This window comes from Sycon ciliatum, chromosome 13 (genome assembly GCF_964019385.1).
Source record: "Sycon ciliatum chromosome 13, ocSycCili1.1, whole genome shotgun sequence".
NCBI classification, from domain to species: domain Eukaryota; kingdom Metazoa; phylum Porifera; class Calcarea; order Leucosolenida; family Sycettidae; genus Sycon; species Sycon ciliatum.
In genome coordinates this window covers 5,016,643-5,032,696 of record NC_088655.1, presented here as the reverse complement: position 1 = coordinate 5,032,696, position 16,054 = coordinate 5,016,643, and the positions used below count along the sequence as shown (strand labels likewise).

General features: G+C 48.9%; 1 protein-coding gene across 2 annotated transcripts in view; it reads left to right on the top strand.

The window, feature by feature from the left end:
- LOC135829902 (ankyrin repeat domain-containing protein 42-like) overlaps positions 1-8,353 on the top strand; it is a 107,587-nt gene extending 99,234 nt beyond the window's left edge. Inside the window, exon 7 of one of the 2 annotated variants that reach the window (XM_065342282.1) lies at positions 8,127-8,353. In XM_065342282.1, coding sequence (XP_065198354.1) covers positions 8,127-8,264 — 138 coding nt within the window. In that variant the 3' untranslated portion in view covers positions 8,265-8,353. The remainder of the gene's footprint in view (positions 1-8,126) is intronic. The other variant, XM_065342284.1, reaches the window with a different exon arrangement.
- Positions 8,354-16,054: the final 7,701 nt, after the last annotated feature.

Sequence of the window (16,054 nt, the reverse complement as noted above, 5' to 3'; positions counted from 1 at the left end):
CATGCTGAAGGTTGAGAGCTTCTGCAGGTCATGCTGAAGGGGCGTCCAGCACTCAGAGCCATACAACAGCAGGGACAGAACGCAAGCATTGAATACGCACCGCTTGGTGCACACGCACGCACGCACGCACGCACGCACGCACGCACGCACGCACGCACGCACGCACGCACGCACGCACGCACGCACGCACGCACGCACGCACGCACGCACGCACGCACGCACGCACGCACGCACGCACGCACGCACGCACGCACGCACGCACGCACGCACGCACGCACGCACGCACGCACGCACGCACGCACGCACGCACGCACGCACGCACGCACACACACACACACACACACACACACACACACACATACACACACACACACACACACACACACACAAACTCATACAACGCAAAGAAAAGAGTAGAGACACAATACACACGCAACTCCAACAGCCATGCAAACGTCCACCCATTTGCACGTAAAGTCAAGAGGGATAACAAATAATTATACGAAACGAATGCATACTTGGGCGGATGCACGCACGTTTACATACATGTAGTAGTGTAAGAGAGTAACATAGTGCAGTAGTCAGCATAATACTAGCACATGCTGAGAGGGCAATAGCAAGCTTCACCATTGCTCATGGCCATGAGAATGTTCAGCAGCACTCTGTTCCGCAAGCTTCTGAAGATCAGCACACCTGCAACAAATAGACAGGACAAGGATACTCTTATTACCATAATGATGCATGGGAGCACACAACTACCAAGTTCTCAATGAATGTGATGCTCAATGAAAATCCATCCACTCAAAGACCTGTGAACAGGTGACGGTGGGGACAATAATCTATTAGTAATACGAGGAATAAGATCGTTTGTGCACACTCAAAACGCACAGACACACCACCATACATGTAGTGTACGTATATAATATAACCTACTCAGTTGATTATATGGGAAATATAAACCTGTATACAAACCGAGGCGAAGCCGAGGTTTGTATATTGGTTTATATTTCCCATATAATCAAATGAGTAGGTTATATTATGCTTATACTGAGCTGATACAAACTCCCCTCTCCCCCACAACTCACAAGGGTAGAGATTACCAACCCACAACCATGGCTCGTCGAGTCTTCCTTTCACCAACCCAGTGCGGATCAAGTACAAGACTACCACTGACTCTGTGCAGTACATGCAGTGCAGTACCATCACACACTCTTTGTGACTTCAGTTTAGTACTGAAGTACTAGTTACATCGGAAGTAACAGCTATGCGCCAAGTAAGTTAGTTTGAACCTCACAGTGCTAGTGACCGTTACCGCGCGCAGATCTCACCGCGGGCTCTGTAAAAGAACCGTTTGCTCATTAGACTTTAGAGACATAGAGTTCGTCTCCTTTCCAAAGTAAGAGTAAAATGAATCAGCACGAGCCTGTTGAATCGACTCCCAAACGTTTCTTCTGGGGACGACCACGAATCACGATGTCATTATTCAAGCAGCAGTTTCTAAGAACACTGGCAGTGCCACGGATTATGGCTGCGCATGTTCCGTCCGCTCTGCGAGGGACGCGGAAAGGAGGGGGGGGGGGGGGGGGGGGCGATTGGAAAACCATCAGTAGTGAAGTTCCGTCGCCCCTGCTATCTGCATTCTATGTCCATGCAAAAACGCAGGAGGAGCGGCACGCGGGCCGGCCGCGGGGCTCTTCAGCCGCACATGTCGAGTGCTGCGCTTGACAGACGGAGTGCTGAAACAGCGAAAGAAGGACAGCCTCGAACATCAGGTGCAGCACATGGCACATGTTACAAAGGACGACGTTTGAATTCTTTATTCTCACGATGGCACCATCGCCAATAAGAGATAAATTGATGAGAAGGTGAGATTGTGGGTTAAACAGTTGGAAAGTGATTTACATCACTTTGAACTTTACAAGTATGGGAGAGGGTGAGCGCTGCAGGAGCAGATTGAGTTAATCAGCAGTGAGCAGATTTCTTGTTTGAAAGCAGGTCGGGAGGAGATGTCACGAATGCTAGCAGGGAGGGCATTGTAGTATTCTAGGGACTTGTACAGTGGGGAGTCTTTACAGCGATCGGTTCTGGAGGGTGGGAGGTGCCAAGTGCGTGCGTGTCGAAGGCTGTACTGGGCCGTAACTTGAGCGGGGGTGTTGAGCAAGCGTATGTGTTGTGGGGCATATTGGTATTTTATGGAGTGAGCAAGAAGGGTGAGCTTCACTTTGCGGCGAGAGAACATTGTCGGCCATTTGAGCCGATGGAGCAGTGTTGAATGATCCAGAGGAGTGTAAAGGGGGAGACGGAGGCAGATTCTGGCCGCCTTGCGCTGGATTCGCTCAAGACGGTCAAGAGCTGCGATTGAGAGCGGGGTGACAGCAATGCATGCATATTCAATTATAGGCAGGATATACGTTTTGTAAATGAGAGAGAGTGATTTAGTGTGTAGAGTTGATTTGAGCCTAAAGAGAATATTAAAAGATTTTACGGCTTTCTTCAGCACAAAGTCAAGGTGGGCTGACCATCTTAGGTCGTGCTGAAAGATGATGCCGAGGTGACGATGTTGTGTTACTGTTTCTAATAGGGTTTGGCCAAGTTTTATTTCGGGTAGTCGTGGTGGGGGTCGGTTAGCATGGTAGAACGGGAGGATGACGGTTTTCGTTTTATTGACTAGCAGGTGCCAGCGCTCTAGCCATTCTGCTGCGGCATCGACGCTTCTTTGTAGCGCAGCCTCACACTCAATGTAGCTGCCTGCAATGGCAATCAATGCGGTGTCGTCCGCGAACTGGCTACACGAGGTTGTAGCATTTTCACAGGCAGTGGGCAGGTCAATGGTGTACGCCAGGAACAGAAGTGGTCCCAGGACCGAGCCCTGGGGCACTCCTGCTGGTATTGGTATGAAGGCGGATGTTGCCCCTTCAACCTGCACCCGCTGTCTGCGTCCTGTCAAGTAGGCTTCGAGCCAATTGTGAGCCTTGCCGTCGACACCATAGTGGCTCAGCTTTTTCAGCAAGCCTTGATGGCATACACGATCAAAGGCTTTACTGAGATCGAAGAAACACGTTACAACATGCTTCCCCGCATCCCTAGCTGTGGATATCTGGTGGACGATCCGTGCGAGTTGCAGTTCGGTCCCGTCTTGTTTCCTGAAGCCGGATTGGTTGGAGGGTAAGTGCGGTGCTATGTGATTGTACAGACGAGAGTGGACTATTTTTCTTGTGTTTTTGATATTATACTGAGCAGGGAGATGGGTCGGTAGTTGGTAGGATGGGAGGGGTTGCCCGACTTGGGGATGGGTGTAATAGTTGCGTCTTTCCAATCCTGTGGTATTTCTCCGGTTCTGAAGGACAGATTGTAGAGACTAGTGAGAGATGGGGAGATTTCCTTTGCAGTTTCTTTCAGGAGCCGAGTTGGGATGTTGTCAAAGCCTGGGCTCTTGCCAGTGTCTAGACTGCATAGAAGCTTCTCGACCTCTTCCACTGTTGCTGCGATTGTATTTAGAGTATGACTGATGTCAGGGGTAGTGTTGATGTCTGGTGTAGTACAGGTGGTCTTGTCGATGGAATGTTGGCTTTGGGAGATAAAGAACTTGTTGAGAGCTGTTGCTTTCTCCATAGCCGTGGCTGCAGTGGAGTTGGCTGTCGATAGTGTGGGAATTGTTTGCTTAGGCGGTTTTTTCAGGTGCTTCAGTAGACGGTGGAGGTTTGTACCCGTTGACGTTGTTTGCTGGACAAAGTCGGACTTAGCCTGTCGCAAAAGAGCGGTTACTCGGTTACGCTGGGCTGTGTACAGTTTCCAATCTGAGTCTAGTTGGGTCGCCTTGTAGGTGCGGAACTGTTTGTGCTTTGTTTTGATCTGGCTGAGGAGATCCTTCGTCATCCAGGGACGAGTGGGCGTAGAATTTTTGCGGGACTTGCTTCTGGTCACTTGGCAGTGGTGCACGGCTAGTTTCAGTATCTGGTCTCTCCAGAAGTTCCAGAATGAGGTTACTGGCTGAGGGTCAGTGGGATGTGGATCGTACTGCAGATTGCAGGTAGCAAGAGCTTCACGCAGGGACGCAATGCGTTCCTCGCTCCACAACCAGTATGTGCTGGAGGTGCTTTGCTGTGTAGTACTGCTCTCATTTTTATTATTATTTGTATTATTGTTTCTGTGGGTGGTGTGCTGCTGGGGTCGTATGTTGCCTTGTATGACAACATGATCAGAGGCACCCATAGGGGGCAGGCTTGTGATGGTGATGTTATGGCGGCTGAGGCTAGAGATGGCCAGGTCCAGGCACGATGTAGGTGTGTGTTGGCGTAGGTGGGTGGCAAAGGAGACGTGTTGTGTGAGGCCACGAGTCTCGCACAGCCAATGCAGGTCCTCACCTAAGGCATCCGTGGTGTCGCTGGGGTGCCACAAGCAGTTCTTGGCGTTGAAGTCGCCAAGGAGAAGTATCTCATCCTGGGGTCTTTCAACTAGCTTTATGGCTCTCTCCAGTTCCATCACGAACTCTGCGGGGTCGGACCGCGGGGGACGGTAGATGTTCCCTACCACAAGGGAGGCTTGGCCGATTGTTATTCTAATCCAAATACATTCCGCTTGAGTCATGGGAATGGTAATTGTCTCGTGTTGGCAGCTGTGTGGTATGTATGTGGCGACTCCTCCACCAAAGGTGTCCCGGTCCGCTCTTATGAGTTTGTAGCCGTTGATGGCGTACATCCCGTCGCTGTCCGATGGATCCGCCCAGGTTTCCTGGATGGCGATTATTGACGGTTGTTGCAACTTTGCCACGTGGCTAAGCTCGTCCATCTTGTTGAACAGACACCTGACGTTCGAGCTGATGAAATTCGCGACTTCCATTATTTTTTATTTATTTTTGTAATTTGTTTCGTTTTTTTTTGGGTATTTCCGCAATTGAAAGTATTGTTCTCACTGATATTGTGTGGAGGACAGCGCTAAGATTGAGTATTGTGTGACACCAGTGGGCTGAAGCGTGAGCCCTGTGCCGGGGCAAGGGGTTGGCTTTGGCCAGGGTCGATGGTGTTGCTCTCTTTTTGTTTTTTGAAATCAGGTGAGGATTCCGCATTGGGACTGGGTCTCCTGCGTCGTTCGGAGACGTTGTATTCTTCATCGTTGACGGGAAAGAGATCCTGAAGTTGGGACCGTCGTGCATGTCGAAAAACCATCAAGGCGGACTGCAGGTCACTAGTGTAATCCTAAAAAAAAGGAGTTTATATACCAGTTTATACACCAGTTTATATACCAGTTTATATACCAGTTTATATACCAGTTTATATTCTCGTCATCGAAGTACCTGTTATATGCAAAATACAAGTCTGGAGTGTTGTGTGGGGAGAGATGGGAGTTTGTATACAAGCTCAGTATAAACAGTGTTTCACTTCACTGCAACTAAATTGAAATGATATGATTTTTTAAACAATCTGTACAGCGTTGCCGTCAGTCAGTCTTCCCCAAGATGGAAATGCAATGATATGTTGTCACGAGGCAGTTTCACTGACACAATGTCATGTTTGTGACATCAAAACGGTTACTTCATGGAATACGAGTACATGTATTGGCTTGAGAAGCTTTTTCTTGTCATTGGCATACAAGAAATCCTCCTCCTCCTACTACTACTAGTACACTGGCACTGCGGTTGTAGATTCCATTGCATTTGACATCATACTAGAGCCTAGTAGTAGAGGAAGAGTGTCGTGGAGTTCACATAATTATCACAGGGATAAAAATACATTTCTCATGAAATAAAATTATTGATGATAGCTAGACGATCGTATACGATTGATGCAAAGACAGTACTTGCAGTCCTTGAGGACTATTACGAAGTGGTTGATTACTTTTAGGGCATTCATTCAAGCAACATCAAACAAACGCGATACGATCCTTGAAAATGGAAAAAAATTCAAGCATAACAACAGAACAGCAGACCAATCGAAACGAGTAAAAGCTTCCTTACCTCAGTCATCGTCCTGCCATGTAGTTGGACAGCCTTTTGACACGGTGGTACAGGCAGCTCTTGTCCAGTCTAACAGGGGTATCCTTGTGGCGTCGAACGAAAGAGAGTGTCAGTGTATCTGACTCGTCAGATTGGAACTGTGCTGAACGTTTCTCGTTCTCCGCTTTCTGCTTTCATCCCTCGCTCTGATGAAACCGTTCAAACGCCTTACTGGCAACAATGGCCAGCCAAACAGGGGATCCTTGTGGCGTCGAACGAAAGAGAGTGTCAGTGTACCTGACTCGTCAGATTTGAACTGTGCTGAACTTTTCTCGTTCTGCAATTTCTGTTTTCATCCCGCTCACTGATGAAATGTCTTCAGAGAACCACAAGACGCTCGCTTTCCAGATTTGATTTTGAACGTTTCCTTATCCTCCTTGGTTACCTCGAGACAGATTACTGTCAGCAACTGCACAGCAGAACTGGCAGCCATGGCTGAAGTGAAGAAAGGAATGCGCTGCCACGAGGCAAGCAAAACTGAAAAGGTGTTTCTTCTCTTTCGGGCACAACACACAGGACGGCGTGACTGGATAAACTGGACTCCTGGACCGTGAATAGGGGACTTGTAGAAAAAGTGTACTCCTTATAGGGGATTGCGCGGCAGGATGAAGCTGATCAAAACTAAGTGGACTCCTGGACTCTGTATAGTGGATTTTGGACCAATGAACTCTATATAGGGTGCTGGACATCATATAGGGCATGGACTCTATACTGAGTCCTACATAATTATATACTGCTCTTGTGTGGCTTCCACGGTATTCATTGTTATTACCTGACGATGGCCAAGTGCCGAAACGTTGTATTATAATGGAATGGTTCAGATTTGCAGAGAATTGTGGAATGGGTGAGTTCACCCAATTGTGTAAATACTATGAAACTGCAGGCAGCCTCAAAACTTCTTCTCAAAAATACTTCAGTTGGAGAAATGAAAAACTACATAACATCTCTATGTTTTTTCGCCTAGGTCAAGGTGGTAGACGGTGTCGTATTACCCTCGAATGCAAAGAGAAAGTTTATATAATACAATAAATTCTGCAATTACTTTTGCGTGACTCATATTCAAACCGATTGAAATGTTTTTGCATTACAATGATGTAACCAATCAATGGAAAAACACATTTCCATCAGTTCTAATAACATGCATGATGAACTAGGCATAAAAGCATAGCGTAGGGCCCTGAGCTTCCAAGCTCTTTCGTTAATAATTCTTTTTTCAAACGGGTCCAAGTAACCCCCCCCCCCCCCAAGCCCCCCCCCGTCCCACAGGGTCGCTGACCTGCTTGAACTGGCACTGGAGCTGACACTGCTCAAAGCCCATAACCAACTTAATTGAAGACCAAACCATCTCAGATGCTAAGTACAGTAAAACCTGTAACTAAAGATCACCATGACTAGCGACCAGCCTGGTACTAAAGATCACCGTGACTAGCGACCAGCCTGGTACTAAAGACCACCGTGACTAGCGACCAGCCTGGTACTAAAGACCACCGTGACTAGCGACCAGCCTGGTACTAAAGATCACCGTGACTAGCGACCAGCCTGGTACTAAAGACCACCGTGACTAGCGACCAGCCTGGTACTAAAGACAACCGTGACTAGCGACCAGCCTGGTACTAAAGACCACCGTGACTAGCGACCAGCCTGGTACTAAAGACCACCGTGACTAGCCACCAGCCTGGTACTAAAGACCACTTCGCCAGGCACAGAAGGTCTCACATTCATACATGGTTGGGCGGTGCAAACCTGTAACTAAGGACCACCTGCCACTAAAGACCACTTTCTCTGGCCCCAAGGGGTGGTTGTTAGTCACAGGTTTCACTGTAGAAGGCATCAATTCCCTATGAATTCTTCATCGATAAGGATGCGGAACTCTCTATGCCAGTGCCTGTGTTGCCTTTACTAACTAAATGCATGTGTGTGTTTGTGTGTCTCTGTGTGTGTGAGTGTGTGTGTGTGTGTGAGTGTGTGTGTGTGCATGTGTGTGTGTGTGCGCGCATGCGCGCGCTTGTGTGCATGTGTGCACACGCACGTGCGCGCATATGCGTGTATGTGTGCATGTGTATGTATGTATGTGTATGTGTTTGTGTGTGTTTGTGTGTACATGGTGTGTATTCATTAATGATGCTACTTCCAGGATGGTTGGACACCACTCCACTATGCAGCATCCGGAGGTCATGTGTCCGTACTAGAATATCTACTTAATGCTGGACACCCATTGGAAGCGAACACTTCGGTAAGTCAGGATATCCCTGGTGCATGCTTGTTTGTGTAGGAGCAGAAAAGAAGGATTACCGTGCTTTCGCGATTAGACCCCTCTCTTGAATAGTGCTCTATGTTGAAGAGTTCCCCAGTCTCTAAGAGCACGTGAAAAAATATATAGCCCTCTATTGAATTGTGCCCCCCCCCCCTGGCTTGCTACGAAGCACATGTGCACATTTGGTGTTCCAGGCCATGTGATAAGAAATCATGATCGTTCTGACGTAATGTCCTGACACTTCACGGACATACCATTTTTGCCGCAGAAGTCTTTGAAAGCCAACATTTTTTTAATTCTCGACCCAACGATAAAAGACTCCGGGAAGCTTTTGAACGAACACATTTTCTCTGGAAACCGCACAGAAACTGTGTTGCTCTCAACAGTCGACTTGTCAAAATTGGTGGCACGCACAGCGCGGAACTTCATGCCATGAGGTGGGCCATCGTGACCACCTTTTCTCTTCCCAATCTTTAAGGACTAGAACTGATCTCGTCGAATGCGAAATCGGCATTCTTGCACATACTTCTTTTCCAACGATAAGTTGAATAACTCCACTAATAACTTGTAGGTCGATTTTCACAATCTTGAGCTTTCTGGATGGCTCCATCCATAAGGAATACACTTCCTGTAGACATGACGAGCATCAACGTAAAAGTACAGTGAGCGAAGCAAGCGTACACGCCAGGGTCATGTTAAGGAGGTTTGGGACAGTTTAGGCAAAATTTCATAATCATGATATTTTGATGTGAACAGATTGCTTGGAGTCTTAGGGACCTTAGGTGTCAAATTCTGAAATAAAAAAGGGTGGTCCCCATATCCGTTTTGTCAACTTCAGCCACTTTTCCACCCCTAATTTTTACGGACATTGCTGGGTGGTTGCACTTTTTCTACTATAAGTATTATCTTTATAATCTTTTGCAGCACTGCATTGAAACTTTCGAAAATACAAACCGACTCGGTTTGGATTGTAAAGAAAGTAGGAAAATGTCATTGGGACTAAGCACCCCACCAAAAATTGCAAAATGCAAAGCTGCGCTTTTCCTTGAAAAAGGAGAAAAGAAAGTAATTTCTCACATGATTTCCAACGCAATATTTTTATGAACATGGGTGTATGGGATCCTTTCATGGAAAGGAACAGGTTTGCCAAATAAAACACAGGGTGTCCCCATATTCGTTGAGACAATAAACACTACTATTAAAATTAATGTACTGCATAAGTATCAACGTAATTGAAAGAAAAAGAAAATTGCCCATATTGGGATTCAAACCACAAACCTTGATTTGGGAAAGAAAAAAGAAAAAAAGGTCGCCAAAAGGGGGGTCGAACCCACAAACCTTGATTTGGAAAAGAAACAAAGAAAACAAGGTTCCCGAAAGTGGGGTTCGAACTCACAACCTTCGGTCTTGGCCAAAATGGCGATAACTGTCGCCAAGAGTACATAAACCAGAGTGTGCAACTCGGGATGGTTCCTATGGGAGCGTAATTCGTGCAGTACGTCATTTCTGACGGCATGGTAAGCCACAGGTACGGTGAAAAGTTGCGTATCCAGTCGCGGTGGTGCAGGTCACTGAGTTTGTCCTTTTTGTTTGTTTGTTTATTTAGAGTCGAAGAACAAACAGGCAAATTTGCCTAATTACATGAGCCGCGCCAAGCTAAAAAGTGGCTTAGCGTTTTGCCAACAAATCGAGAAAATCACCAAAACGTTACAGTCGGCAAAATTCTACTCGAGCGCAGTCGCGAAAATATTCACTTTCGAGCACCCTTTCAAGTAAAATAGTTTCCAAGAAGAAAGAGGGCTTTTTATTTTTGAGCAACACTTCTTCAGTGTTCCCTCTTTCATCGGTGTGGGGATTTCTTGCCGCTGCCAGAGATCGTAATGGAGCGTTCTGGAGAATGTGGAGGTGAGCAGGATGACATTCTGTCTCCGTGTGCGCCCAACCCTACTTGACGAGGAAGATTCGCTCATTCATAGTGGCCGTGTTTCTCATCGTGGCCACGACTAGAGCGGCTAGTATAGCTATGGGGAGACGTCTACAAGCCGTCCGACTATCATTCTGACAAGCTGCCTAGTGAGTTGGCTCTTGCTGCGATGTTTCACTTTATTTCGGCACCTTGAAATATTCATGACGTGGCGTACTGTATTCCAAAATTTCCTCATTTCAAGGCCACTGGTGCCACACAACGAAGCGACGCATTGACTCTACCTGCTAGCATATCGTCCCGTGGTGCCTTCTACCACTACCTACACCAGGGAAGGAGAATGACATGGACTAGGGCGGACAAAGAATCAGTGCCGCTTTTTAGTGATGTGCAGTCTGCTGGACCTACGTGCAAGGGACCTATGGAGCTTGATCTCTGGCACAACACTACAAGCTACATGAAAGGATCAATTCATGCTGGCATAGGTGATTGGAGAGAGTATGACGGACTGTCTTGGTAAGATGCCATGGGTTCCCAGCCCAGCGAAAATGTAGTTAGTCACAGGCTCACAACATCATTGAAGGATATGAAAATTCGTGTTGCGTGAATAAATGACATGACATACATAGATCAATTATTCATTCTTTTTTGGATCTTCTAATTAGAACACAAGTGCTCGTTCTTCTTGCATTGCTTCCACACCGGCTAAGCTTTATCTCCACTTGATGTCCCATGGTTTTTGGAGTTTGGGCAGGTCTTCAAATCCTTAGTTTCATTGATACCAGGTATGCTGTGACATGTGCGCAATGTATACGTATTTATGGCACATATACATTTCAGATGGGCACCAAATTTTCCCTGATGGAAGTTGGATAGGTAGACATCACTTTGGCATGAAAAAAGAAATTTCCAAAAATTATGCCTAAGCCACCTTTTTGCTTGGCTCGGCTCACATGATATCGACTAAAAAGGAGAATAAATTATAAAAGGCCAATGAAGGTAATGACACTGAGTAGAGTGGGTAGTAAAGTATTACTTTGTTAAAGCCAGTTAGGCCAGTAAAGGAAATAATAGTACAGCGGGCAGTGGCATTACTGAAAAGCAGCATGTGCTGGGAGGGATCGCATGAAACGGTGGTACTGTGGGATTTTCCTGATGTCGGGCTGGAGCCTGTTCCACAGTGATACACATTGGAATGAGGCAGAATGTGTGCCAGCGGATGTCTTAGTGACTGGAAATTTAAGTGCTCGATTTCCCTGACTACGTGTAGCACGGCCGGCATTAAGAGGACTGAACATATCGGTAAGCAATGTGCTGCATTTACCCTGAAGGCAGCGCCAAGTGTAGCCAAGCAGCTTGTGGCAGTACATAACTTCTAGCGAGTGCAATCGCAATTGGCAATACAGCGGCGCAGATGGTGATGCAAATGGAGCGTTGTAAACACAGCGGACTGCGCGCTTGAGTAGCCGCTCTAGGCGCTCGAGCTGATGTGAGGTGAGGCCAGCAGAGAAACAGTTGCTAGCATACAGGAAGTCAGGAAGGATCAGGGACTTCAGGTATGTGATGCGGCACGGGAGGGGCATGCAGCGCCTGTTTCTAAACAGGACAGCTATTTTACAGGCAGCTCGCTTGGCGATCTGGTTGACCATTGTGGTCCACTTTAGATCTTGGTCCATGTGGACACCAAGATACTTTGCGGATTCTACTTGTGCCAGTTGAACCCCAGAGCACGTAACGCTGACACGAGGATTCACAGAACGATGGGCAGGGATGAACAAAATCTGGGTTTTACTCTCGTTTAGTACCAGGTTCCTGCTGGCAAGCCATCTGGCCAGGTGTGTAACTGCAGAAGACATATTGCGTTCCAGCTGATGTTTGTCCCTGCTACTAATATAGAGCATGATGTCATCTGCGAACTGAACTGTCCGCACACCATACGGTTGCACTTCAGCTGCCACACCACGGACATAGAGGACAAACAGCAGAGGACCAAGTACGGAACCCTGGGGCACACCACTGCTGGGCTGGAATACCTTGCTGTGCTGGTTCCCAATGACAACTCTTTGCTGCCGGTCACTTAAGTAGTCTGCCAGCCAATTCAGCGCACTTCCACCAACACCAATACTGAAGAGGTCGCGGATGAGGGTGCCATGTTGAACCTTGTCGAATGCCTTCGACATGTCAACAAAGGCGGCGCAAGTTGAGAGTCCGGAGTCTTTGGCATTGGCAAAGGCCTCTGATGCCATCACAACAGCATCCTCTGTTGAGTGCTGTTTCCGGAACTGTGCCCCAAAGATGCAGGCACGGCGCCCTAAGAAGCGACAACATCGCATGATGCAGATAGAGCGGTAGCGTACCGAAACTAGTATAAAATACAAACAAAAACAAAATAACTGAGAGAGAGAGACATGCAGATACACAATAGAATCGACTCGACTGCATGTAGAGTAGCTGCCTCTAACTGCAGCAGATTGGAGCACGCAGGTACGTGATCAACTCGGGAAAAGTGACAAGTGAGTGAAACAAAATACAAATTAATTCGAACGAGCAAATACAATAATTTTGAATTCACGTGCAAGTGTCTGTAACACCATGGATGTAACATTCTCCCCCTGGTAAGCCAACCCGGTAAGGCAACCCGGTAAGCCAACCTGGTAAGCCAACCTGGTAAGGCAACCCGATAAGGCAACCCGGTAAGGCAACCCGGTAAGGCAACCCGGTAAGGCAACCTGGTAAGCCAACCCGGTAAGGCAACCCGGTAAGGCAACCGGGTAAGGCAACCCGGTAAGGCAACCCGGTAAGGCAACCCGGTAAGGCAACCCGGTAAGGCAACCCGATAAGCCAACCCGGGAGACTTACCAATTAAAAAAAAAACATAACAGACATTCTAGGAAAAAGCGGGAAGTCTAAGCATTGGCTTTTGCGAAAAACCATAAACAAGTCACCAGTGTCCGCCGCCACACGAGAGTTCATACCTGCTTGTGTACGTCCAGCTTACACAACCGAGCTACTGGCCTGCGGTATGTACCCGTCTGAGTCTTTACATCCACAACACGTACACGACCATCCTTGCCGGGGTGAGTGGCGACGACTCTGCCACAAATCCAACTCCCTGGGGGTAGGTTGCTGTCGGCGATGATGACCACATCATCCATTGCCAAGTCAGCTGCACTTGCGTGGTCCTTGTGCCACTTCGTTTGCCGAGACAGCTCTGGCAGGTACTCTTTCACCCATCGCTGCCAGAACATGTCAGCTAAACACTGAGCGATACGCCAGCCCTTGCGCAGGCACAAATTGGCATCAGTACTTGCGGTGATGTGGTGGTTGGGACTGGACGTGCCGATCAGGAAATGACTCGGCGTCAATGCCTCCGGATCGTCTGGATCAACGGAAATGTGTGTCAGTGGCCTACTGTTTACAAGGGCTTCAGCCTCTGCGAAAGCTGTAGCGAGCACCTCGTCGGACGGCGTACGCACATCCATGATGGCCCGGAGCGCACTCTTCACCAAACGCACCAAACGCTCCCAGGCTCCACCCATGTGCGGCGCGGCTGGCGGGTTGAAATGCCACTGGGTGCTGTGTGTTGTCAGCTCTGCGGTGAGTTGATCTTGTTGCAGGGCTGACAGTGCTGTCGACAGCTCCTTATCTGCTCCATGCAGGTTTGTGCCATTGTCGGAGTACATGATGTCGAGTAGCTTTTGGCACCACGAACGCCACCGAGCTGGTAGACTAGTTGGGAGCTCTTCATCCCAGCCGATGCCACTGAGCCATACGTCCTGCAGCAATACTCCGGCAGTCACTGTGAACGCACCTAACAGACCAAGTGGATCAAACACGGACATGACGTGACTCAGGACCGCTCTCTTGGTTGGGCGTAATGACGAATCCGACAGCTGGTTGAGGCGTGATGGATGCACGGCGAACAGGAAGCGGTTACTGTTCGGGTTCCACCTCAACCCTAGCGCACGCTCCACTGGCAGCTCAGTGTTGGCGGTGAATGTGACGTCACCCTCGGCGCGGAGCTCTGGGGTGATGCTCTGGAGGACAGTGTGCAAACTGCTCACCCAGTTACACACCTTGAATCCACCACGAGCTTGAACTTCGATGTTCTGAGCCACCATCTTGGTTGCCTCAGCTTCTGTACTGCGGCTATCGAAGTGATCTTCTATGTAGTGGTCCTCTTGGATAGTGGCGGCCGTCTCTGGGCACTGAGTAGCGAACTGCTGTGCGTTGTGTTGCATCACGTACTGCGCTGATGCGGGCGATGAAACCGCACCGAAGATCATGGACCGCATGCAGTATTGCTCAGGGTCACCATGGCGGCAGTTACTGCGCCAGAGGAAACGCTGTGCCGACTGGTCGTCCGCCCGGATATGCACTTGGTGGAACATCTCTTTGATGTCTCAGCCGAAGGCTAACTTGAATTGTCGAAAGCAGAGTGGGACACCAACCAGAGGGTTAAGTAGGTCAGGACCCAGGACTAGCGCATCATTCAGACTTGTGCCACCGGACTTTGCAGCCGCGTCGAAAAAAATCTCAATTTGCCGGGCTTGTTGACTTTGTACACCCCGAAGTGCGGTAGGTACCAGGTAAGGCCGCTGATGTTGGTAGCTTCATCGGGTGAGAGCTTGCGCGCGTATCCCTTTTTCAGGTAGTCATTGACCTTGGACTCGTACTTGGCTGCAAATTCTGGCTGGGCATCCATCTTCCGTTCCAGGTGACGGTGGCGACCGAATGCCATGTCGTAGCTTCCTGGGAGCTGTGGTCAGTCCTGCTTCCACAGCAGGCCCGTCTCGTAGCGGCCATCGGTCCATCTGCTCGTCTGTTGTAGCAAAGTTTCAGCGCGAGCAATCGCTGGCGACTTCAGCGTTTCTGCGCACAGCTTTATGCCAAAGTTCTCTACTGTGAATCTGTCCTCGACCAACTGGTGCAGAGTGTCATGGTCGGACTTCTCCCACATAGTCAGCGTGACATGCGGGTCCGCTCGGTTGCGAAACTGTCCGCAAAGGCTGCCATGGATGACCCAGCCGAGTTTGGTCCGGGATGCCATGGGAGCATTGGGCGGTCTCTCAATCACTTCCCGTGCCACAGTCAGGTGGCCGTTGTCCTGACCAATCAGCAGTTGCGGTGGTGAGCCGTTACACTTCGACAGGTCAATGCCGTGCAAGTGGCCCCACTTGCTCTTGACCTTGTCCAGATCGACCGATGGCGCTGCTAGAGTTAGGCCTAGCCTAGTCCGCACATTGGTGAGGATGAAAGATGCAGAGCTGCTAGTATGGATAGTGAGGTTGACTCTCTCACTCGCTCTATCCTGCTGTGTGATGCCGTTGGTCCACTTCAGGAACAGAGGATCACTGGGCCCAGTAGCGCCTAGGCGCCGTGCCAGGTCTGCGTTGATCAATGTCACTGTGGATGCCTCGTCGAACAGTGCTTAGGTCTCAACTGTTCCACTGGGTCCTTCCAGTGTGACCGGCATGACACGGAGCAATACATTATTCCGTGTGGCCGTTGCGCTGACAGATTCCGCCGCATCGGTTGACTTTGTTGCATCGGCCGGCGCTTCGTCAGCGGATATATCATGGGTGGCATTCATCACGTCTGACCTGGGGGCGTGATGAAGCAGAGAGTGGTGTGGCTCCTGACAGCCATCTACCTCACACTTTTTGCTGTGAGAGCAGTCTTTCAACATGTGGCCGCGGTTTAGGCAGGCATAGCAGAGGCGGTTCTCTCTACAGATCTTCCACAGCTGACGGATAGGCTTGCCACCAAACTCCGAGCACTTGCGGATGTCGTGCTCGCCTGTTCCACAGCCATCACAGGATTTCTTGCCATCGCGTTTGCTTGACGACTTGGCATCAGCTGGTCCCTGGTGATTGTGTAGTTC